Below are 23,562 nucleotides of genomic sequence, written 5' to 3' on the forward strand. Positions count from 1 at the left end.
AGTGTGGAAATTAAGCCTGGCATTAAAGGTCTCTCTCTCTCTCTCCACCAGGCATGAGCATCAGGGTGAAACCACCATGTCCTGGGAAGGGGTAGGAGATAACCAGATGAAAGATCGGTCTTCAAGTCACCGCTAAAGCAAAGGAAGGATTGGGTAAGGGGGCGGGGAGGGAAGCACTGGTCAGAGTCATAGGCAAGGAGGCTCCTCCTTACTGTCTCATACCTGGGTCTGGATGCGGTTGAGGCCACGGAACCACAAGATCTGGCCACGGCGCAGCTCCCGCTCAGCGTGGTCAATTTCCTCCTCATCCTCAGCCATTTCCTCATCTGTCATCTCATCCTTACCAGGACCATGTCCTGCTTCCTTCAGGCATTTAAGGTGGCTGGTAGGGATGGTGGCAATGACCTGCAGTGGGGGGAGTAAATCACCTAGGCTACTTTTCAGACTTTTCTCTGTAGAAGAAATCCACTGCTCAGTTTCAACATTTTTCAGGAAACAAAAAATAGCAATAGGAATGGACCACGGGGCAACCCTAGACTGCTTAATGAAAACAACAGCTCAATAGGCCATGGATGTGGAAAAGACACATTCCATGCTAGGGGTAATTAGGAAGCACTCTAGGTTATACCACATTACAAAAACATACAGTTGTAATAAAGTCGTATAATAATTTTATGTAAATCTATAGGGCAAAGGGTGAAAAAGAGCAGCAACAGTTTTACAAGTCTGGAGCATCTTATCTATGGACAAATTTGAAATGTAAAGCTTCCACTTGAAAAAAAAAGAAGAAGAAGGAAGGTGGGATAGATAAGTATGGGAGGAAAGAGAGAGGTATACAGTTCTGTAAATGGTGCAGCAAAAACGATTAGGAGAAGTTTTTCTTCTCTCCTGTTTCATATTTTTGGGGCATAAATCTGAAAACAAGACCTGGAAGGAAACACCAGTACAGATGGAGAAGTAAGGTAGAGCATATACCGGCATAAATGAAAATGATTTCCTTACCTGTCCCCAGACGAGTTCCCCGAAGCCCACAAAAAGACACCACAGCCATTGCTCTGCGTTCAGTGGAGAACAGCTGAATGGCTTTCCCCCAAACTGCACAATGACGATCTGTGGGATGGGGGTGGGGGGGGAAGAGAGGGATGGTAAGTTGATAGCCAACTTTTTAGTACTAGAAGAGGCTTGCCTGAACAGGACAGAAGGAAAATCAGGGTCATGTGCAGGACAAAGAACAGATCAGAACATATCCAGGATCTGAGGAACCAAATCCTCAGGTAAATGTAAGAAAAGGGATTGAAAACAAAGGTCCAAAGAGCCAAAATATTATGTGTTGCAGGGCAAGAAGCACCTGTGGTCTGAGGAGGATACCATAAAGCTCAGTGCAAGTAAAATCTCTGAGACAAACTATCTAAATACAAATAATCCATGCATCCATTTCTTGCTCTAGTCTACCTAATGAGGCTGGTAGATGGCTGGATACATGGATGCTTGGATGCACAGATGGATGTTAAAGTTACTTTAATAGACATCGGGTGTAATAACAATCTTGCAAGTCTGGTTGTGCTGCCCCTCCTCCCACTTTTTATATTTACTGTGAGTCAAGAAAGCATTTGCCTGATTCTCTTCCCAATGTTATCTTGTTGCTTTGGGCTTAAAAAATGTCTCAGTGTCTGTCCAGATAACCATTTGTGCACTATTTCCATGATGACAATCTTTACTCTTTATACTATCCGTGTGTCTATACATAACTTGTATTTTAATATATTTATCTTTTGTCAACCTTACTTCTCCCTGTCTTCCCTGTCTTTCCTTCCAGTTGTAGTCCTCACTGTCAGGAGGCATATTTAGGGCAGTTATATGTCTACTTTGTCGATATGTGAAATGTGAAACCACGACCTACTGAAGCATGCATAAACATTCACATTTCATACAGACACAGATCCAGACACAGATAGACAGACAGACAGACAGACAGACACACACACACAGCTACTGAACTATTCATTTATAGTTATACATCAGCTTTCTTGACTAGCTACCCTTAAATGTGTTGGGATTAACTAGGATGGGAGCATTGACCATCCTGGCTAAGAATCGGAGAGTTGCCTGCTCAGCACTTCCAGGCTGTGGAAGTCCACAGAAAGAGGAAGTACACGCCTCTTTTGCATCTTTTTCTACTTCCATCCATCTTTTCACAACTGGTTGCAGCAAGCTTATACCTGTATGCCAAAGGTGCCCAAAACAATGCTGCAGAAGATGGGGTTGCCAAAAATGCCATCAAAGACATTGTGCTCTCCATGGATTTTGCGGGCATTGATCTCATTGAAGAGCTGCATCATGACAAAGGTGTTAAAGATGATGGTGTAATGCTCCGAGGGCGGAGAATGCAGGGGAGCATTGCGGCCACAGTCGATGTCAAATATAACCTCTCCTGCAGGTAAGGAAAGGGAGTAAAGCAATGCATCATGGACCGAGAATGCCCAATCCAACCAGCCAAATTCATCTCTCCACCAAAGTTCCAGTTTGGCTTTCTACTGAATGGACAGGTAAGCTCCCACCCCATATTCACTCTTGCTGCTTATCTATCAGCCCCTCATGACAGATGACAAGCTGCCAGCTCAGGCATCCAAATCAATGTGTTGGGATTGGAATCCTAGATCTTCTTGCAGGATGCACAACTTCTTGCAGGAGGGATCTTACTTACTATAGCATGTAACAAAGGGGGCTTCTCCCTCAACTCCTCCCTTTCCAGAGGGAAGAGCTTTGGTTCTCTTGGAAAGGGCAGGCAGTACTCCAGGAGAAAAGGAATGTGTAGGCGTGTGTTATGGTGGATGGGAGAGAAGGAACAACGAAGCTTTTCCTCCAGCTCTGATTAGAGTGGAATTTCCACTTAACAGTCGAATCTAAAAGAATTTGATTCAAGCCCAGTCTATTCTTTAGAGAAATGGGGAAAAGGTTAGCTAAGAATTCTGCTAGGTTTAGTTTTCGTGAATTCTCATCATCATCTCTGGTATCCGTTGTTTCTATACAAGCTCAGTCGCTTAGGGCTTGGAACTTGGAACATTTTTGCATCAACTTTTTAACTTGGAATATCTTTACTGCTTCCTAGTTTAGAGGAGCAGCCTCTTCATCAGAGCTTACCCTGTTCCAGTAGCTCTTTCAAATGCTGACTGGTTTTAGCAATACTCTGTTTTGAATCCCCCCATTGCTAATTTTGTTAAAGTTTGAAAAGAATTTTTTATTTCTTGCTTCCCGCCCCCCCAACTAAAGTTTGATTCTATTTATACCTTGTGAAGTTGATCTTTCCCCCCCTCAAAAATAGAGGACAGGTTACCTCATCTGTATGCCCTAATGCTACAGGACAAACAGGTGACTCTATTGAATTATTTTTCTCCCCTTTCTCTCATTTATTCCCTTTAAATTTGCCAAAAAAGTAGCACAGGTTGTAAAACTCTCCCTCACGTGCCAAGAGCTAGGGATAAGATACCCCTGGAAGAGAGATGTGAATAGCCATAACTATTGAACTGCCATGATGAGGCAAAACTAGTCCATAGAAATCCAGAAAACCTCTGGGACAGTCAGTGGAGATCTCCAACCTTCTACTCTCTGCTCTTCTATAGTTCACTTATAAACTCACCTACAAAGAGGAGAGTGAAGATGATAATGAGCTGGTACACAGCATGGCCCAAAATATTTTTCATCATGGTCCGGGATATGAGGGGTTTGTTGCGTCCATATGGCCTGCGCAGCAACAGGGCCTCAGTTGGGGGCTCGGTGGCAAGGGCCAAGGAAGCAAATGTGTCCATAATGAGGTTCACCCACAGCATCTGTACTGCCTTGAGAGGAGAATCCTTTAGGAGAAATCGAGAAGGAAAATTGTAACATCTCCTGGAAGTGAAGGAAGCATACACCCATCCACCTCCAGGCATACTAAGCATACTCTATCCACCTTAAGACATTATACCAATGGACTTGCTCAGACATGAACAAACTTTCTGTTGCTACCAACAATGGGTCAATTCACAAATCCAGGCTTTAAAAAAAAGTCAGTACTAGGCTTCTGCCTCCTTAAGTAACACCAGCTGCCTGCAATTAGTGCAGGTTCGCATCCCACCAGGCTCAAGGTTGACTCAGCCTTCCATCCTTCCAAGGTAGGTAAAATGAGGACCCAGATTGTTGGGGGCAATTAAGCTGACTTTGTAATAATGCCGCTTGGGGTGTGTGTGTGAAAGCCCTAATAAGCAGGCATATACATAGAATGAAGGCTACTGCTAAGCTTGTAAGCCGCCCTGAGTCTTCGGAGAAGGGCGGGATATAAATGGAATTAAAATAAAAAAAAAATAAAAAATATTAGGTGAACATCATCAATATTTTCATCTATGTATCATCATAAGGGGCAATTCCAGGCAGAAGATCTCAAGAGAGGCTGAGGCCTTGTGGGAAAGCAGCCATGCTACTCTATGGTAATCAGAATTCAGAAGGTATCTGGTAGCACCTTGGTTGGCTTGTAAGGCAAAAAAGCTGCTGTCAGACTACTTTTGAATTCCAGCCTGGGTCTGTGCTTCAGCCAAGAGCTGAGCTTACGAATAGCTGCCTTGAAATCAAAAGGAGGAGGAGAAGGAATCCATCAAGAACGAAAGGACAAAACAAGACACGTCTTGCTTTCCTGAATTTACCTGTTGATGGACAGCTCCAAAGACTCGTCCTTGTGCTCCATTATTATTCTTTTATTTTAAACTGGATTGAATTGGATAGTCCTTTAAATGGAAGATGACAGCGAACAGAGTACTGTACTGTACAGTTTGGGATTAACTTGCAAGGTACAATTGACAGGTAGGGAGAAAGTTAACTCCTTTACCTGTGATATCTCCTGCCTGTTATTTTCCTCTAGAAATCTCTGCAGTAGCGCTAAAATTAACAAGGAGTTGGGAACCGTGTGTCTGCCTTGAAGTGAGTCACTCTCACTCTACTCTGGAGATTTGTGAGATATACTGATATCAGAATATAAATCGTTGGGCTAGATTAGCCGGAGCTATGACCTGGTGTACAGATTTCAAATGTTTATTGATTCAGTCTGCTTTTCACAATCTAACTAGGATCTGATATTCTGGATTAAAAGAGGGATTCAGTACAACAACAGTGCAAACGAGAACGTCTCTACTTCAATATTTGCAGAATGTTTCTGTCACTGTGTTAATAAGCAGATTTTTTCCCTTTTTATGGGAGAAACAGGAGGATTGGGTGCAAGGCCTATCCTTGTTAGCACAACCCTTGTGCTCCTTTCCTTGAGTGGTAGAGCAGAAGGGCTAAGGATGCTTTTGGGGGTGGGGGGAGGAGGAAGAAGAAGATAACTACTTAGATATGTCAATGAAGACTCCATCATCCAGGTCAAAGGTATCTGAAAGGAATCATGGCAACTGGACCAAAATTGGTTAATCTAAGACATTTTGCTTGTCATCCAGGAAGCTTCATCAGTCAAAATAAAAAAAAATAGGCAGTTTTTTTTTTTAAAAAAAATATTTTTATTTTGACTGATGAAGCTTCCTGGATGGGAAGTGAAACATCTCAGGTTAACCAATTTTGGTCCAGTTGCCATGATTCAACTTTTTAGATGACTACCTAGGTCTTCAAACTCGGCCCTTTTATGACTCATGGACTTCAACTCCCAGAATTTCTCAGCCAGGCATGCTGGCTGAGGAATTCTGGGAGTTGAAGTCCATGAGTCATAAAAGGGCCGAGTTTGAAGACCCCTGACCTAGAGTGTGGCAAATGATTGGGAAGAGTAGCCAATACACCCACTATTAATATTGGGGGCTGCTGGGGCTCATTCTGCTAATTCTAATATAGCATATTTTTTATCTTTTTAAAAAATGCTTTACAGTTAGATTAATAATATACATTAACAGATGTTCATCTAATTATTTTTGCACACACATACAAACACACACACTTTTCTTAGATGAAAAGGCAATAAATGCATTTAGTTCAGAGTCTAAAGTTATGAGAGGTACTACTAACGGGGAGGTAAGTGGATAATCCAGGATATCTCCAGAGGACACTGTGTGTGTGTATGTATGCGTGTATGTATGTATGTTTGTGGATATACAGTATATATATCTTTGTACAACTACTAAGGCAACAGACAGTTATAGGAATGAAGTATGTATGTGTGGGTAAGGGTGTGTATGTGTGGGTCTCTGGGTGACTGTCAACCCCACTCTTGAATCCTCCCATCACCCTAGTTCATTGCTATAAAAGAAATTGCTAAATTGAGGTGGAATTTGGGGTCAACCTCATTTTCAGTAAAATTTTACACATGACAGATGGAATCTTTCAAAAGTCATTTTCCATTCTGTTTAATACATGCCAACATGTTAAGAACTTTCTGACCTCAGTGCCCTCCAGATTGTGTTAGAACTGCATGCTGGCTGGTGCCAGGCTCCTGGCTTCTGATTAAACCCAAATTAATTTCCTGTCCAAGCAAAATTCTCGCCGTCTCTTTGGCAAGATGTGCTGAGATGAAAGGGACAGGGTTGGAAGTATTCCAGTAACTCAACTATTTCCCAACATCCAACCACTTTATATCCCAATAGATTAGTATGGAAAAGCCAGTTTGATGTAGTGGTTAACACCCTAGGTTAGACCATAAATTCTGAACCTGCCCTAGGTACAAAACTGGCCTGGTGATCTTAGGCTAGTCACTTACTCTTGTCTCTTAAGAAGGAAACAAGGACAAGCCACTTGTGAAAATCTTACCAAGAAAACTACAGGGTCTTGTCCAGGCAGTCACCAGGGGTCAACACTGACTTGAAGGCATGTGCGCGTGCACACACACACACACACACACACACACACACGCACACACACACACCCCATTATGTAGGAGTCCAAGTTTTAGTTTTGACTGTATTCCCATGAACCAGCAAACAGCCAGATCTTTTCACTGGTAAGGATGGAATTGCCAGGCGGCTCTTTCTGAAGCCTTCTTCTGAATCTTTATATCTGGGGACCGAATTTTGGGATTTGTCACACACCTGTACAGATACTCAATTGGAGAAAGCTATGACCAGTGGAGGAAATTTAGGAATCAAGTATCTGAAAAAAAAAATCTGCTTTACTACCTGTATAGTTACAGTATGATAATGTTGGAAGGTCTTGTCCAGCTGCCCTCACCATTTGTTTAATTTTTTTTTAAATTTAAATTTATGAACAAGTAACAAATGATAATACTGTGGAGTATATATACAGGCAAAATACAAATAGCCTTATTTAATTAAATTATTTAGAATTCTGGACTTGGGTAGTAGACAGTCATTATGCCTGTGTTTAAACCAGATGAAATTAAAAAAAAAATCTTGTATTTTATCATCATACATCACTACCATCTTTTTAAGTTGGATTTTCCATTAGAGTGATTTTCTAGCATCTCTGCCATCATATAGAGCTATTCAGATCCTTTCCTGATTTCCAGGATCTTGCTACTATCTGTCTCACTGCAACCAGGAAGAAAACTATTAATTCTTTATATTTCAAAATGTTGCTTGGTTTACTAAAAACAAAACAAAAAACCCAACATTCTGGTGAGGTCAGTTAAGGATAAAATGTATAGGTAGTTCTCGATTTACGACCATAATTGACCCCAAAATTTCTGTTGCCATTTGTTAATTGAGTTTTGCCCCATATTTTGACCTTTCTTGTCACAGTTGTTAAGTGAATCACTGCAGTTGTTAAGTTAGTAACACGGATGTTTAATGAATTTGACTTCCCCATTGACTTTGCTTGTTAGAAGATCACAAAAGGTGATCACATGACCCCCCTTCCCCCCCCCTGACACTGAAATTGTTATAAATATAAATCAATTGCCAAGCATCTGAATTTTTATCACGGGACCATGGGAATGCTGAAAAGGTTGTAAGTGTGAAAACCTTTTTTCAGTGCTGTTGTAACTTAACAAGCTGTTGTAAGTCAAGGACTATCTGTATCCTGTTTCTTTACATTTTCTACAACCCATCTCTTTAAGGAAGCGGGCCTGGCCTGATGGGATGGGGTGGGTTTGTTATTATGATTTTAATTTTAAATTTGTACTATTTGTACTATGGGCATTGTTTAATCATGTTTTAACAATTTTAACTTTTGTACTTGTTTTTTTACGTATTGCCCTGTTAACCGCCCTGAGTCTCTTGAGAGAAGGGCGGTATATAAATTAAATAAATAAATAAATAAAATAAATAAACCTATTTTGCCCTTATCATCTGAGATCAGCTAGAGGACAACCTGAAAGAGACCGTGTTGAGTTTTTAATTTTCCCAGGCTTTCTTTTCAGTTTTATTTACATGTTGTCATGTTTTATTATTTATGTTTAAATAGGTTTTGTAAATTGCCCTGGAAACTTTACTGAAGGGTAGTATGGAAAGAAAGTGGAATAAAAAATAAAATAAAATAGAGTCAAGCTTCATCACAAGTCTAATCAAAGCAGGGAAAGATGAAGGCTTTTTTTTAAACCCTTTTCATCTGTGCTTTAAGTTTCATGAGGATTATTTGACTCTACACTGTTGTGTGTTCCTCAATCCAGTATATAATCATTAAATGCACTGACTCAATAACACAAGTTGTGAATAATTGGAGCTGAAGCGTGTTTGACTGTAGGTGTAACCTAAACTTAAAAGAAAGAAATACATCTAAAAAAGAGTGAGAAGTAGCTGGTTTTTATATTCCTGCATGCATATTTCTTAGCTTGAAATGCTTTACTGACCATTTACTCAAGATTGTCATTTGCAGAAAATAGCAGATTGTGTGGCAATAACCCCCCCCCCCCACACACACACCTAATAATTTCATGTATCTATCACTGATTTTGTGGATTGAACCAAGATCCACTGATCAAGTCTTGGCACGATTTTAAGCTGATTTATCTAACTGCATTGTCCATTGCCTGTTTGTCAGACCCTATATGGCCCTTGACATCAGGGAATTTTACCATAGAGCAGTGTTTCTCAACCTTAAGGTGGGTTAAGATGGGTGGATTTCAACTCCCAGAATTCCCCCAGCAAGGTTACAAGAATGTATATCACAAAAGACATATGCACTTCCTTTTTAGAGTGGCTTTATAAGTCCCCCACCCTCAGCCAAATATGAGAATGTAGTTTCACAGTGTAAATGAAGACTCAATCATCCAGGCCAAAGGATCTAAAAAAGTTAAATCATGGCAACTCAACCGAAATTTATGAAACTGAGACATTACGCTACTCATCCAAATAACTTTTTCAGTCAAAATGAAAAAAGAAATAGGTTAGGTACAGAGTCAAAGAGTTATTGGAATGTACCAACTCTTGCCATACCAACTCCAAGGGTTTCTCCCAAAAATGTGTTGCTGTTCAATGTATTCTATTCTCATTGACTGGAACACTCCAAATGATGTTGCACAGAAGAATACTAAAGCCTTGTTTTTGTCATCTCAGAGGGAAGATTAATGGATTTAAGTTACAGAAAGGCAAATTCCAGTATATAATCATTAAATGGACTGACCCAATAATACAAGTTGTGAGGACAAATTTAATGAACAATTGGAAACCCTTCTTAGCAGTAAGAGAAGTTCAGTGGTGAAACTAATTACTCAGGGAGGTAATGGGACCTGCATGGGACAACCCTCATTTGGAAATCTTTTTGTATTCTTGCGTGGAGCAGAGTTCTGGACTACTTGGCTTAGTGGCTCCTTCTAAATTTATGGTTATAAATATTTTTACATTTTATCATGATTTGATGAAGGATTCTGTCTCCTTCTTTTAATCTCTCTCATCTTTGAATATTTATTTTCTATTCAGTCATCTAAGACACACACTCACATACTTTTCCACCCTGGATGGGAGAAAGAGCTGGAACAGATAATTCCAAATGTCCCACTGTATATTTTTCCAATTTTTAGACCATCTAGGCCTTCCTCTTCCATTTACTGCTCCATCTTGCAATGCAGCCCACCTGGGTGATGCAAGCCCCAGTGAAGGCTACGATGACGGCCACCACATTGACAGTTAGCTGGAACTGCAGGAATTTGGAGATGCTGTCATAAACGTTGCGACCCCACATCACCGCCTTGACGATGCTGGAGAAATTGTCATCAGTCAGGATGATGTCAGAGGCCTCTTTCGCTACATCAGTGCCTGCTATGCCCTGAGGATGACAGAAAAGTAGATGGTTGGTACATTCTTCTTTTTGTGATGGGCAAAAAACCCCCTCTCTTTTTCTCTTAGGACTATAATGATCCCAACAGTTGTGTATTCTAATAGTATTTTCATTGATCTAATTCATCCATTGCTAACCCTATGCAAATTAAAACACACACATATTTATTTAGGTTTATTTATTGATTTTGTAGGCTGGAAATTTACATTATAACAGAACAATATTGCTCAAAGCAATAAAGCCAGGAGAGAAATCATAACAGAATCAAACTTTATAAGCTAGCATGTTTATCAAAATCTATTATTTTCTTGACAGAGCTCAAACTAGGTGCCTCCTAACAGTAAGGGGAGAAAATGGGAATGTACCTGGAGATTTCACTAGGCTGATTGTTTAATTAAAAAACTTGCAATCTCTTATTAGGACCAGCCCAAGCATTGGCTAGGTAGGGGGAGAAATTAACTCTGCACACCAGGTCAGGTATAAAGGGTAGTTCAATAAAACATGCACAAGTGCGTCAACCTCCGTCACTCAACACATGGGTAGTGATCTTGCCAATGTGAACTCCCTTTTATGAGGAGCAGGGACAAAATGATCACAATGTTTGGAGGCCAAACTCTCTAGAACTGTGGTAGAGTTTTTGACTTGTTATGTACATCTAAATCAAGAACTGTCTGCTTAACATCAGCAGAGCTTTTTCTGGACCAAGACGAATAAGGTGTGGGTTGAGACTCTGCAGTGTAACATACTATTGGTTGTATACTCCTTCCATTTGAGAAGGCAGCTAAGTTTGATTGGTCTTATAAAAGATACCTGCTAGAGATTCCCCACAAGTATTCCTGGGTATCCCTGATTCTTTTGATTTGATTTTGATTTTATTAAATTTATATGCCCCCTTCTACCTGAGGACTCAGGGCAGCTCACAACCATAAAAATTAAAAAAACATAAAGTAATTTTTTTAAAAAAAGAATTAAACAATAGATACAATAAATACAAGACAATTTAACCCAGTAAAAAGCCTAATTAAAACCATAGTCAGTCCAGGCCCACTTGTTGGAACAACCAGGTCTTCAGGTCACGGCAGAAGGACCAAAGGTCAGGGGCCGTCCACAGCTCCGGGGGTAGTTCATTCCAGAGGGTCGGCGCGCCCACAGAGAAGGCTCCGACGGCACCCTGAGGAGGCCGACTCTGTGGGAGCGAACCGGGCGATGGGAGGTTGACAATGGCAGCAGGTGGTCTCGCAAGTACCCTGGCCCTAAGCCATGTAGGGCTTTAAAGGTTATTACCAGCACCTTGAATCACACTCGGAGGGTAACCAGAAGCCAATGCAGCTCGTGCAGGAGTGGTGTGACATGGGAGTACCGAGATACTCCCATAAGCACCCGCGCGGCCACATTTTGCACCAGTTGAAGACTCCGGGTGCTCTTCAAGGGCAGCCCCATGTAAAGAGCATTGCAGTAATCCAGACAAGAAGTGACGAGGGCATGGGTAACCGTGCATAGGGCACCTCGGTCCAAAAAGGGGTGCAACTGGCGCACCAGGCGAACCTGTGCGAAGGCCCCCCTGGTCACGGCCATTAGATGATCTTCCAAATTAAGCATCCCCAAAGTCATTCCTTTTGACATTCTTTTTCTCTCCTCTGATCTCTCTACCGACGTACCCTCTTCCTTAGGAGAAATAAACATCAGCTTCTGATTTATTTATTGCTTTTCTTTCCTTATGTTATTTAGTAAACACCGTAGGAGGACAACTATATTAATGTACGGCAACTAAAAATCAGAAATTTGGTAGCACCTTTTCCAACTAAGAAATTTTATTAAAAAGAGTACATTTTTGTCTGCTATTTCATCAGAAGTGTGGAGTGGTTAAACAGATGTAGCATTTAAATAGGGGTGAAGCTTCCTTTCCTCCTCCCCCCCCCAATTTAAATTCTACATCAGTTTAGTTACTCCATTATTCTGATGAAGTGAGCTAGAGTTTATGAAAGTTGATTTTTTAAAATGTGTTAGTTGGAAAAGATACTACCAGAGTTCTCCTGATATATGTTTCGCCAGAAAGTTTCTAAATATTTAAGAGAAAAAAGATAAAATTGCATTATTTTCTGCAAGGCTAAGAAAGATAACTAGCTAGTCAGCCAGCCAGCCAGCCAGGAGAACCTGAATAAGAAGAGAAACAGGACCCTTGATACAAATACACAGGCATGCATACACATACATTTGAATGTCTCAGGAACTGTAGGACCCAGTTCTGTGTTCTAGAGAGTAGCAACTCCAAAATGACTCTGGGTGACTTACAGTTTTAAAAGTATACATAAAAGGAAAACAAGAAAGCTTAGACAAAACCATACAAATAACCAAATAAGGCCAGGGGTCCCACTCTAACCCCACATCTGGGAAGAGAGTCAGGTTGTCAGAAACCTAGAGAATATTTAAGGGTGGGACTCATATGTATTTCTGAGGTTATGATGTTCCAGAGGAGAGGCACCAAAACAGAGAAGGCATGCATTTTAAATCCCACAAGATGACACTTAACTGAAAGAACTGGAATACGCCCACTTTGCCCAATTGCACTAAATAGATACAAATAACCAGGCCCAGTGCCATGAAGAGTCTTATAGGCGATGTGCAGCACCTTGAATTGCACCTAGAAGCCAGCTGGTAATCAATGCAGCTCTTGAGGTAGTGATGACACACAGGTGTAGTGCACGCATCCATTTCCACCTGCACCACTTCATTTTGGACCAGCTACAGCTTCTGGATGGTGTTCAGGAAAACCGTGTGCATTGCAATAGCTCAACTGCAAGGTGGCCAGGCATGAGTGACCATCTGAAGGGTCTTCTGGTCAAAGAAAAGATGCAGCTCCAGGAGAACCCCCTCTCCCCAAGTTGCACAATAGTCTTGGATGGAGAAGTACAAGCCAAACCAAGATTAAAGATGAAAATAACTCAGACTTAGCCATTCACTCTTGTCAGGGTTGAGTCTGTTCCTCCTTATCCAGAGCCTCCAGACACAGGGACACTACATTGGCAGCTTCAAGTTAAGATGTACAATTGGGTATCACTGGCATAATGACAAATGCACTGTTATTGGTCAATGACTGAAATAAAGTTCCGAATTGACATCTGATTTCACCAATGGTTTCATGTAGATGTTAAACAGGAGAGCCGAGAGGGTTGAACCTGGAGACACCCCATAGGTGAGAGCTGCAGATATGACTTCCCCGTTCTTAGCACCAATTAGGGAATGAAGGAAGTGAACAGCTAGTGCCTCCCACTCCCAACCCCCACAGGCAGTCTAGAGCAGGGCTTTTCAACCTTTTCACCCATTGTACCACTTTTAGGATAGGGCAACATCCGAGTACCACCAGTCGCCTAGCAAGGTGTCAAAAACTTGATGACCCCCCCTCCCACAAGGAAAAAAATGATGAAGTACAGGTAGTCCTCGACTCACAACAGTTTGCTTAGTGACTGATTGAAGTTACAGTGGCACTGAAAAAAGTGCCCCCAAGCCACAGCCGAGCAAGACACCTGCCTGCCCGCCCGGCGGCGCTCTTCCTCCTGTCTGAGGTTTTCATTGTTGTGAGCATTTCTGTTGAGGATTGGCAGCGGGGGTGGGGTGGGGGGTGGGTTGGTTTTTATTCCCCCCCCCCGTCTGCTGGGTGGTTGCAGCAGGTTTTGATCACTTCACATGACCCTGGGACACTGTGACTGTCATAAATATGAATCAGTTGCCAACCATCTGAATGTCAATCACAAGACCCTGGAGATGCTGCAACATTCCAGCTGATCGGCACTTCTTCTGGGCTCAGCAGAAGCACCAGGATCAGCACTGAGCTCCGGCTGGAGCCTGGCATTGATCCTGGCACTTCCACTGAGCCCTGACAGCTCCAGCTGTTTCTCGCTCAGGCTTGTGCAGTGCTACCACCAGTTCAGCTCATTCCCCTCCCCTGCTACCACTTTTCTAGGATGGTCGCATACCACCTGCAAGGTGCCAATGTACCACAGGTGGTACCCGTACCACTGGTTGAAAAGCCCTGGTCTAGAAGAACACCATGCTTAATGGTACTAAAAGCTGCTAAGAGATCAGCATTCACAACACCTATAAGTATAGTCACCTCCTAAGATATCTACCCCTGCATATCCCAGTTTCAATCATACCACCTTCCCTCTCCTCTCTCCCTCCCCCAAGTTCTCCATTCCCTTTGTTCCAGGTCCATGCCATTCCTATATACCCACCAACTCCCCTCACCCCACTCAAAACAAATTAAAGTCAACATTAAAACCCACATCCACTACCAATGCAGTCAGCCTGGTTCCTTCAAGCCTTCTTGACCCCCCCCCACCAGCTGGTCTGTTTCTGGTATTGTGCAGCTACACAGCATCTGATTCTCAAGGGTTACTTCTACAGTCCCACTAAATTGCCTAGCCCTGCTATATGGTAATTACAGAAATTCTATTTCCTTGAGTATTTCTCAAAGTGATCCTAGTATAAGATAGTTTTGAAAGCTTTCAACAGTTGCCACTAAAACACTTCAGGAATGTTTTTCATTGTCCCCCACCTGAAATGTTTCCATATCACTCTTTCTTCCTAATCTGATATGTTTTGTACTAATGAGTTGAGAATTCAGACAATTCTGCAAAAGGGGGGGGGAAAAAAGCCTACTGGCATTTTGGAGAATTTCTAGTCACTAAAGAAATCAGGACCAAATAATATAGCACAAAAATGTCCGCATGTTTTTGCGTTTCCCCAAACATTTTTATCAGGCTAAGTGAAATGGGAAGAAAGACGCAGAGAAGAAAGATCTGCTGGGCAACTACACAAATTCTCCTTCATCATTCATCTTATGATCTCCTAAGGGCTTAATTTCCTGGAGCCTATTTGTCAAGTGAAAAGGTACAGTTGTTCAGTGGACTGGAAAATAAAGTGTTGTATCAAACTATTTCACCTCTCCAAAGAACAACCACACAGCATAATATATACTTTAATATACTGCTTTAGGCATGAAAGCCAGCTGGGTGACTTTGGGCTAGTCATTCTCCCTCAGCCCAGCCCACTCCATAGGGTTGTTATGGTGTGGTAAATTGGAGGAGGAAGGAGTTTTATGTATATTTGCCACTTTGAGGTAATTATAAAGTAATAAAGGTGGGATTAAAAAAACTAATAAAAATTAAAGTTACTCCTGGCATTTTTACTGGGAATTCCTTTTCATGTACAAAATATAGATGAATCCTATTTAAAGAGATTATTCTAAATCCCAGGAAAATAAACTAGTCTACAGGTGTTGATGACCTTTGGCATGATATTTTGCACTGATAGTTTAAATGCCCACTAAAAAAATCCCCCAATAAAAATAAATGTCTGCTAAAATTCCAATCTTGACCCCTTTCTGAGATACTATCAATTCACTTTCATAAGAGGGGAAGAAACAGTGTCATTATTGTTGTTTTGGCATACCAGGGATCAGATTTAGAAGATTTCTATGTCTTTAGGAACATTGTCCATAGGGTCGCGATGGGTCGGACACGACTTCACAACTAACAACAACATGTCTTTACTGCTGATCCTGTCTAGGAGTGAGTTATAAATATATAATAACCAAAAAAATAATAATAATTCCTGGAATAAGTTACTGCCTCCCAACTTCCTATTTATCACAGTTCTCAGTCAGCAGCCTTTTTGGAACCTTAAAACAAATAAAAATGTTTGTACCTCTTTTTAGCTTAGAGATTTCAGTCAGAATTCCTAGAACTTACATGACGGTGTCACAGCATCAATGTATAGTCAATCAGGTCACAATATCATAAAGACAAATCAGAGCGGGGATGTTGATGTTTTGTTCTCGTATACAAATAAGGCAACTGGATGTTGATGTTTTGTTCTTGTATACAAATAAGGCAACTGTTTTCAACCCAGCCCTAAATGAAACTATCCTAAAGCATTGTTAGCATAGACTGCTGGGATGCGATATACAGTATGTACAAAGTTGTGACACAGTCAGCCTTAATTGTAAAGCTAACTTAACAGAATCTTGCAAGTATCAATTCTCCTGCCATCTCTTTTAAAACCTCAGAAGCTAGGGAGGGGTTTTTTTCTGAGCCTCTTGTCCCTCCCAGTACCCAGCTATGGAGTCTCTTGTTTCCCATTATACCAAGGTCTTTTCACATACCATTAATCAACCAATGAAAAAGATCAATAAAGGCCTCAGAGAGCATTGGAATCTTGTTAATTCTGAATATATTCACTCAGCACTCATGAGTAAAGTGGTAAATTTGGAACTACATAAGCTCATATTGACCATGAATAGACAACAACTTTATATCCAATGAAGTATGTACTTCTTTATATCCAATGAAGTATGTACTTCTTTATATCCAATGAAGTATGTATTTCTATCCATACTTACCTCAGACTAAACTCAGTTGAAATCAGTGGTGCTCGTTTCCCATAGAATTGGTTCAGCTGATAACATATTCTGACTTTTTTTTTTAAAAAAAACTAAGTTCTTCAGCTGGTTGAAATAAACTTTTAGGGGTTTTTGCTAGATTTCTAAATAATTTGCAAAGGATCCAGTTTGAAGTAGACATCCCATGCAAGAAAAGAAACATCTCATAAACACTTGCCCTGTTTATTCTTTTGACTTCCTGTATGAATATCTGGCACAAAAGAATAAGAAATTCTGAAATGCTTGTTATCAGCTCGCTTACTTGGCAGAGAAAGGAGGGACCAGCATTTATTTTGCAAATGACACCACAGCTCCTGATCTGAAAAAAACAACAACTACAGAGCTACACTTTCCAATCTTTCCTCTTTTGTATTGCAGACTGGCTACTGCTTATCAAGAACTGTTTTGACGGTCAGTAGGAATGGGGTGCAATGGTGTCATTGAGCTCATAGTCATTAATGCTTTTTAAAAGTTTCAGCTCCAAGTATTGGTTGACATTCAAATTAGCTAATAGTTTCCCATGGCTGAGGGCCTTAAATTGGATTTAATCCATCTAATTCATAACTTTGGCATCAATGCTGATACAGAGTAGCAGGCTACATTGGATTTGGGCCCTCTCTTTTCAGTTCAAGGTCACCTGCTCATCTGCAAGGTCAAATCCTGAAGAAAAAAACCCCCTGCAAATCTGCAGAAATTGCTTATGCAAGCAACATTAACTCATGTCTATGATGTCTCCCTGGCACCTCCCTCGCCCCCCTGGTCCCTCATGCAATTTGTATTCATTTCCATGAAAATGGCAATAAGCAGATAATCATACATACAGCGTTTGCTTGCTTTTTTTAAAAGGCAGACCGCCTGTACCAAGCACAGGGGAGAGGAAGGACTGATGGCGGCCAGGCCAGCTTTGAGTTAACTAGTACGTACATCTGTCATTGCAGCTGCGACGCCAGGAGGATGCTGGGCTCATCCCACAGATGAAGGACATGCTGTGAGCTCTCTTTTTATATTATGTTTTTCTTCACCCTAGTTCCCTGTGAAGTGGATGTCCCTGTGGACACAGGGGAGGGAATTCAGTTCAACTCCTCTTACCATGGCAAAGCCCACATCGGCCTTCTTGAGCGCGGGTCCATCGTTCGTTCCATCCCCAGTGACAGCGACTACCTGGCGCTGGTCCCCAATAGTGCTGTCAATGATGCCTTGAAGGTCAAGAATGTGAGTTAGCTAGTGGCGAGTGGGCTACCGTCCAAACACATCCCAGGGCTGTTTGCACCTTTAGGTGGACATGCTTTCAGAGACATTCTGGGCTGCATATCTGGAGTTTGATTTGGAACAGGTAAATAAATCCAAATCCTGGGAATTCTGGTCCCCACCACCCCATTTTGACCGAGGACGAAGAGATTGGTGGTATCTTACCTTTCACCAGGGTGTGCTTATCGGTAGGTGAGGATCGAGCCAGAACACGCAGCTTTGGCCAGATTTTATCAATACGTTCTTGTTCTATCTATAAACATAGAGAGGTAGTATGTGTAGTTCAGTGGGTTAGGATGCTGAGCTTGTCAATCAGAAGATCGGCAGTTTGGCGGGTCAAATCCCGAGTGCTGCATTGCAGAGTTAGCGCCTGCTACTCGTCCCAGCTTCTGCCAACCTAGCAGTTCGAAAGCACGTAAAATGCAAGTAGAAAAATAGGGACCACTATGGTGGGAAGGTAACAGCATTCCGTGCGCCTTTGGCGTCTAGTCATGCCGGCCACATGACCACGGAGACATCCTCGGACAAGCACTGCCTCTTCGGCTTTGAAACGGAGATGAGCACTGGCCCCTAGAGTTGGAAACGACTAGCACGCATGTGCGGGGGAACCTTTACCTTTCATGTGTAGTACAAGAGAACAATAGGAAGTTGCCTTAGCTCATTTCTGCACTGTCAATTTATAGCACCTTCTGGAGCCATCCAACCATCATTAGCCAGAATAATGCAATCAGGCTTTATATCACTTTTAGGATGGCCGGGTAATACTCTGGAGGTGCTATAAGTGCTTGGTCTGGAAATTATGGCCATTCATTATATACGTTCTTTAGTTTTTGGCAATAGATCTTCCCCTGCCCTCCATACTCTCTGGATGGAGTGGACCTATTTTCTGCATACAAATTTTGGGCTGTGGCCTTTCTCCAAACAGGGCTGAGACTTACGCAGTTTTTCCCAGTTTTGACACTCATCGTCATTTTTTGCCGATTACAGTATGGAAGGTAAGAAGAGTGACATCCTTTCTCATATACTGTTGAATGACATAGGTCAGGGGTAGGCAACCTTAGTTCTTTTATGACTCATGGACTTCAACTCCCAGAATTCCTGAGCCAGCTTGGCTGGCTCAGGAATTCTGGGAGTTGAAGTCCATGAGTCATAAAAGAGCCGAGGTTTACCCCTGACATAGGTAGTCTAGGAATAGCTTGGCAATCAGTAAAAAGGAACAGAGCTTTCCCTCTGGTATGACAACTTTTTGTTTGTGGGGATTTTTTTTTAAAAAAAGGTGAAGAGTGTTCAGAATGTTCCTAATGATTGGGGTTCATGAAAAACTGAGATTTGTTCAAATTGAGGGTTTCTTGTTTAGGGGGATCCTCTTCCTTATCTCCAAATGAACTTCCATTTGAGTAAGCCCTTTTAGGAGGAAAGCTACTATTTCAGAACTTATCTCCCTGACTTTGGAATTGCAGGAGTTGCACCTTTCCAAAAACTTAAAACAGCTTCTTTGATACCTCTCCCTTCTCGTTGCGGATCCTTCGGTTGAAGTCCTTTCCCTCCAGACACAAGAAGTCCTCCCCTGGTTGGATGATGCCACATTTGGCAGCAATAGCCCGAGCCGTGTTGATGTTGTCTCCTGTCACCATACGGACAGTGATGCCAGCACGCTGGCACTTGCGGATGGCCTCTGGCACCTGGAAAATGGACACATGGCATATCTAATTAAAGACATTGATTGCTCATAACATAGCGTGCTTCTTGGTTTTCCACCTCAGTATTAAATCTGATATCCAGATTGGGAATCTCAGCTTTACATTTCCAAAACATAATCAGATTTCCTTGCTGGATTCATATCCAAAGTCATCAGTTAATCCCTCTTTCACCCCCAAAGCATCTAGCAAATGTGGGGAAAGTAGAAGCCAGGGAAAAAACCCCAAATCATAACCCAGTCTTTTTCTTTAAAATAAAAGTGGACAGCTTCATCATACTTTTGCTTTTGTCATTCAGGTTGCTAAGACATATCTAAACATATATGCTGATCGCAAAGATGCTTTTTCACAAGGCAACTGGACTTCCTGGTTTTCCTTTTGAAGATGTTTCACTTCTCATCCAAAAAGCCTTTTCAGCTCTGATTGGGGAATGGAAGGATTTATACTCCTTGCAGACAGCCGGTCATTTGTATTCTTTTAGAGCAGACATGTCAAACTCGTGATGTCACGTGACGGCAATAGGGTGGGCGTGGCTTCTGGATGATGAGTCCGGCCCGCGGGCCAGCAGTTTGACTCCCCTGTTTTAGAGAGTCGTTGAGGCACCTGGAGGTTTATCTGTGTCGTCAGGATCACCTGAGTCTGCAAGGAGTATAAATCCTTCCCCATCATCCAGTAGGAGCTGAAGAAGCTTCTGTCACGAGAAGTGAAACGTCTTCAGAAAAAAACAAGGAAGACCAGTTGCCTCTTTGGGATAACTATGACCTGGATGACTGAGAATCTCCATAGACATATATCCTAATATTATGTCACAGTTACAATGCTCAGTGCTCAGGAGGACACAATCCTGCATAGGAAACATATTCTTCATCTTAAAAAGCTTTATCCTAAGGCCAGATTTGTTGAAATTCATTGTCATTATACTGAGGATAAAAACAATCTATCTATATATGTACATATTGAAAGAAAACTATTCATTGGCTTCACTGTATTTAATCATGTTGCCCATCCATGATGCAAAGCTTTATCTTATTTTCACACAAAATAACAAAAATACTTCTTTGCACAGGATAATTAAAATGTATGTCTTAGTTCTTTGTTTTCTGCACTAACATCCAAATATTTTATCATGTAAAGTGCTTCATGTCTTTTAAAAAGCTGAAGCAATTATGCTTATTTTACTAGTGCTAGCAAAAGGGGGGGGGGAGCTGTTATTTAGCGCAGAAACCCCAGTGGATCTAGCCAGAAGCTTCCCCAGCTTCTCTCTGGCTTCTAAAAATGCACTAGGCTTTGCCAAACTTGTCTTCGCAGCCAAAGGATTAAAAACATGATTCCCCCTTTTTCTATTTCTACACCAGGGCTTTTCAACCTTTCACTCATTGTACCACTTTTAGGATATGGCAGTACCCAAGTACCACCAGTCACCTAGCAAAAACTTGATGACAAAAAAAAGGAAAAAAAGAGATGAAGTACAGGTAGTCCTTGACTTACAACAGTTTGCTTAGTGACTGTTCGAAGTTACAATGGCACTGAAAAAAGTGCCCCCCAAGCCACAGCCGAGCAAGACACCTGCCTGCCCACCTGGCAGCGCTCTTCTTCCTGTCCGAGGTTTTCAGTTGCCAAGTGTCTGAATATAAATCACAAGACCCTGGAGATGCTGCAACATTCCAGTTGATTGGCACTTCTTCTAGGCTCAGCAGAAGTGCCAGGATCAATGCTGCTTTCCAGCTGATTGGCGCTTCTTCAGGGCTCAGCAGAAGCACCAGGATCAGCGCCGAGCACCAGCTGGAGCCTGGCACTGATCCTGGCATTTCCACTGAGCCCTGACAGCCCCGAAGAAGCACCGGTCAGCTGGAAAGAAGCACTGATCCTGGGGCTTCCGCTGAGCCCTGACAGCCCTGCAGCTCCAGCCATGTCTCACTCAGGCTTGTGCGGTGCTGCCACCGGTTCAGCTCATTTCCCTCCCCCGCTACCACTTTTCTAGAATGGTCACGTACCACATGCCAGGTGCCAATGTACCACAGGTGGTACCCGTACCACTGGTTGAAAAGCCCTGTTCTACACAACTCTGACTTTATCTATATTACAGAACTGAAGCAGCTCTGTGTGTTTGGCAAAATTCTCTTTGGATCCAAATCCACCAATCTATCCGCTAGGCCATAGTAGCTGCTGAAAGCAGAATAACATAATAACAGAGTTGGAAGAGACATTGGAGATTTTCTAGTTCAACCCTCTGCTCAAGCAGGAGACCCTATACCAGGGATAGGCAACCTCGGCTCTTTTACGACTCATGGACTTCAACTCCCAGAATTCCTGAGTCAGCATAGCTGACTCAGGAATTCTGGGAGTTGAAGTCCATGAGTCGTAAAAGAGCCGAGGTTGCCTACCCCTGCCCTATACCATCATTTTGCCATCATTTTAATCAGACTAGAGCTGGAAGGGACCTTGGAGGTCTTCTACTCCAACCCCCTGCTCAAACGGGAGACCCTATATAATTTGAGATAAGTGGCTGTTCAGTCTCTTCTCTGAAACACCCACAACTTCTGAAGGCAAAGCTGTTCCACTGGTTAATTGTCCTCACTGTTAGGAAGTTTCTCGTTAATTCCTTCTCTCAATTAGTTTCCATACATTGTTTCTTGTCCTGCCTTCTGGTGCTTTGCAAAAATAAGTTGACCCCCTTTTCTTTGTGGCAGCCCCTCAAATGCTGGAATACTGCTGTCATATCACCCCTAGTCCTTCTTTTCTCTAGACTAGCCATACCCGGTTCCTACAACCATGCTTCATATGTTTAGTCTCCAGGCTTTTCATCACGCTAGTTGTTCTTTTCTGCACATTTCACAAAGTCTCAACCTCTTTTTTGTAAGGTGGTGAGAAAATCTGGATGCAGTATTCTTACAAAGGTTTTATAAAGCAGTACTAATACTGTACTTCGTGGGATCTTGCCTCTGTTTATACAACCAAGGATTGTATTAGCTTTTTTGGCTGCTGCCGCACACTGCTGGCTCATGTTTAAGTGAGCATCCACTAGAACTCCAAAGGTCCCTCATATCTTTGAGCCAGGTTTCGCCTAATCTGTACTTTTATCTTTGGTTTTTCTTGCCTAGGTGTAAAGCCTTGCTTTTCTCCACATTAAATTTCATTTGGTTGGATAGGGCCCATTGTTCAAGTCTGTCAAGATCTTATCAGCCAACAGAACCCATAGCCCTGTCCTATTAGTGCAGGTTCGCATCCCCACCAGGCTCAAGGTTGACTCAGCCTTCCATCCTTCCGAGGTAGGTAAAATGAGGACCCAGATTGTTGGGGGCAATTAAGCTGACTTTGTAATAATGCCGCTTGGGGGTTGTGTGAAAGCCCTAATAAGCAGGCATATACATAGAATGAAGGCTACTGCTACTGCTAAGCTTGTAAGCCGCCCTGAGTCTTCGGAGAAGGGCGGGATATAAATGGAATTAAAATAAAAAATAAAAATGAAAATATTTCAGCTTTGATCAGTCATTGGGAAGAAATGGGGGATTGGAAGCCTAGAGTTGAATTCACCTATCTCAACACCCCCCCTAAACAAAACAATACAAAACAAAAAAAACCCACTAGGGTGGGACTAGGAAAGGGGCACAAAGGTAGGTTTGTTCCGAGAAAATCCACCTCTATCCAGCCATTACCTCTGGTCGCACAGGATCCTCAATCCCCACCACAGCAATGCAGGTCAGGTCTATCACAATATCATTCTCATTATCCCAGTCAGGCTCCTTCCCTGCTGGAAAGTCACGGTAGGCTATGCAGATAGTTCGCAGGCCATCACATGCCATGGGCTCAATCACTTTTTTTACCATTTCGTCTCGGTCCCTGGGCCGGAAGACACGAAGCTCTCCATTGCTATTTAGAACATTTGTGCACCTGTGAGAGGGATACACACACACACACACATATATATACACACATACACCAAATGAAGTTTATACAGAATCCTTTCTGCTTTGGTACCAGTTCTGCCATGCAAGGTAT

At 42.2% G+C, this 23,562-nt stretch overlaps 1 protein-coding gene across 17 annotated transcripts in view; it reads right to left on the bottom strand.

Annotated features, from left to right (window-relative positions):
• The window catches only part of ATP2B3 (ATPase plasma membrane Ca2+ transporting 3), a gene marked incomplete at both ends in the record, with an annotated part of 85,331 nt that overhangs the window by 20,011 nt on the left and 41,758 nt on the right, over positions 1-23,562 (bottom strand). For 14 of the 17 annotated variants that reach the window (XM_083355770.1, XM_083355779.1, XM_083355771.1 and 11 more), the window contains 9 exons: positions 223-405; positions 1,003-1,110; positions 2,220-2,431; positions 3,638-3,851; positions 9,976-10,167; positions 17,708-17,814; positions 18,032-18,119; positions 19,369-19,548; positions 23,220-23,454. In XM_083355770.1, coding sequence (XP_083211896.1) covers positions 223-405; positions 1,003-1,110; positions 2,220-2,431; positions 3,638-3,851; positions 9,976-10,167; positions 17,708-17,814; positions 18,032-18,119; positions 19,369-19,548; positions 23,220-23,454 — 1,519 coding nt within the window. The remainder of the gene's footprint in view (positions 1-222; positions 406-1,002; positions 1,111-2,219; positions 2,432-3,637; positions 3,852-9,975; positions 10,168-17,707; positions 17,815-18,031; positions 18,120-19,368; positions 19,549-23,219; positions 23,455-23,562) is intronic. The other 3 variants (XM_083355765.1, XM_083355777.1, XM_083355768.1) reach the window with 1 other exon arrangement.

This window comes from Vipera ursinii, assembly GCF_947247035.1.
Source record: "Vipera ursinii genome assembly, chromosome: 2".
Lineage (NCBI taxonomy): Eukaryota > Metazoa > Chordata > Lepidosauria > Squamata > Viperidae > Vipera > Vipera ursinii.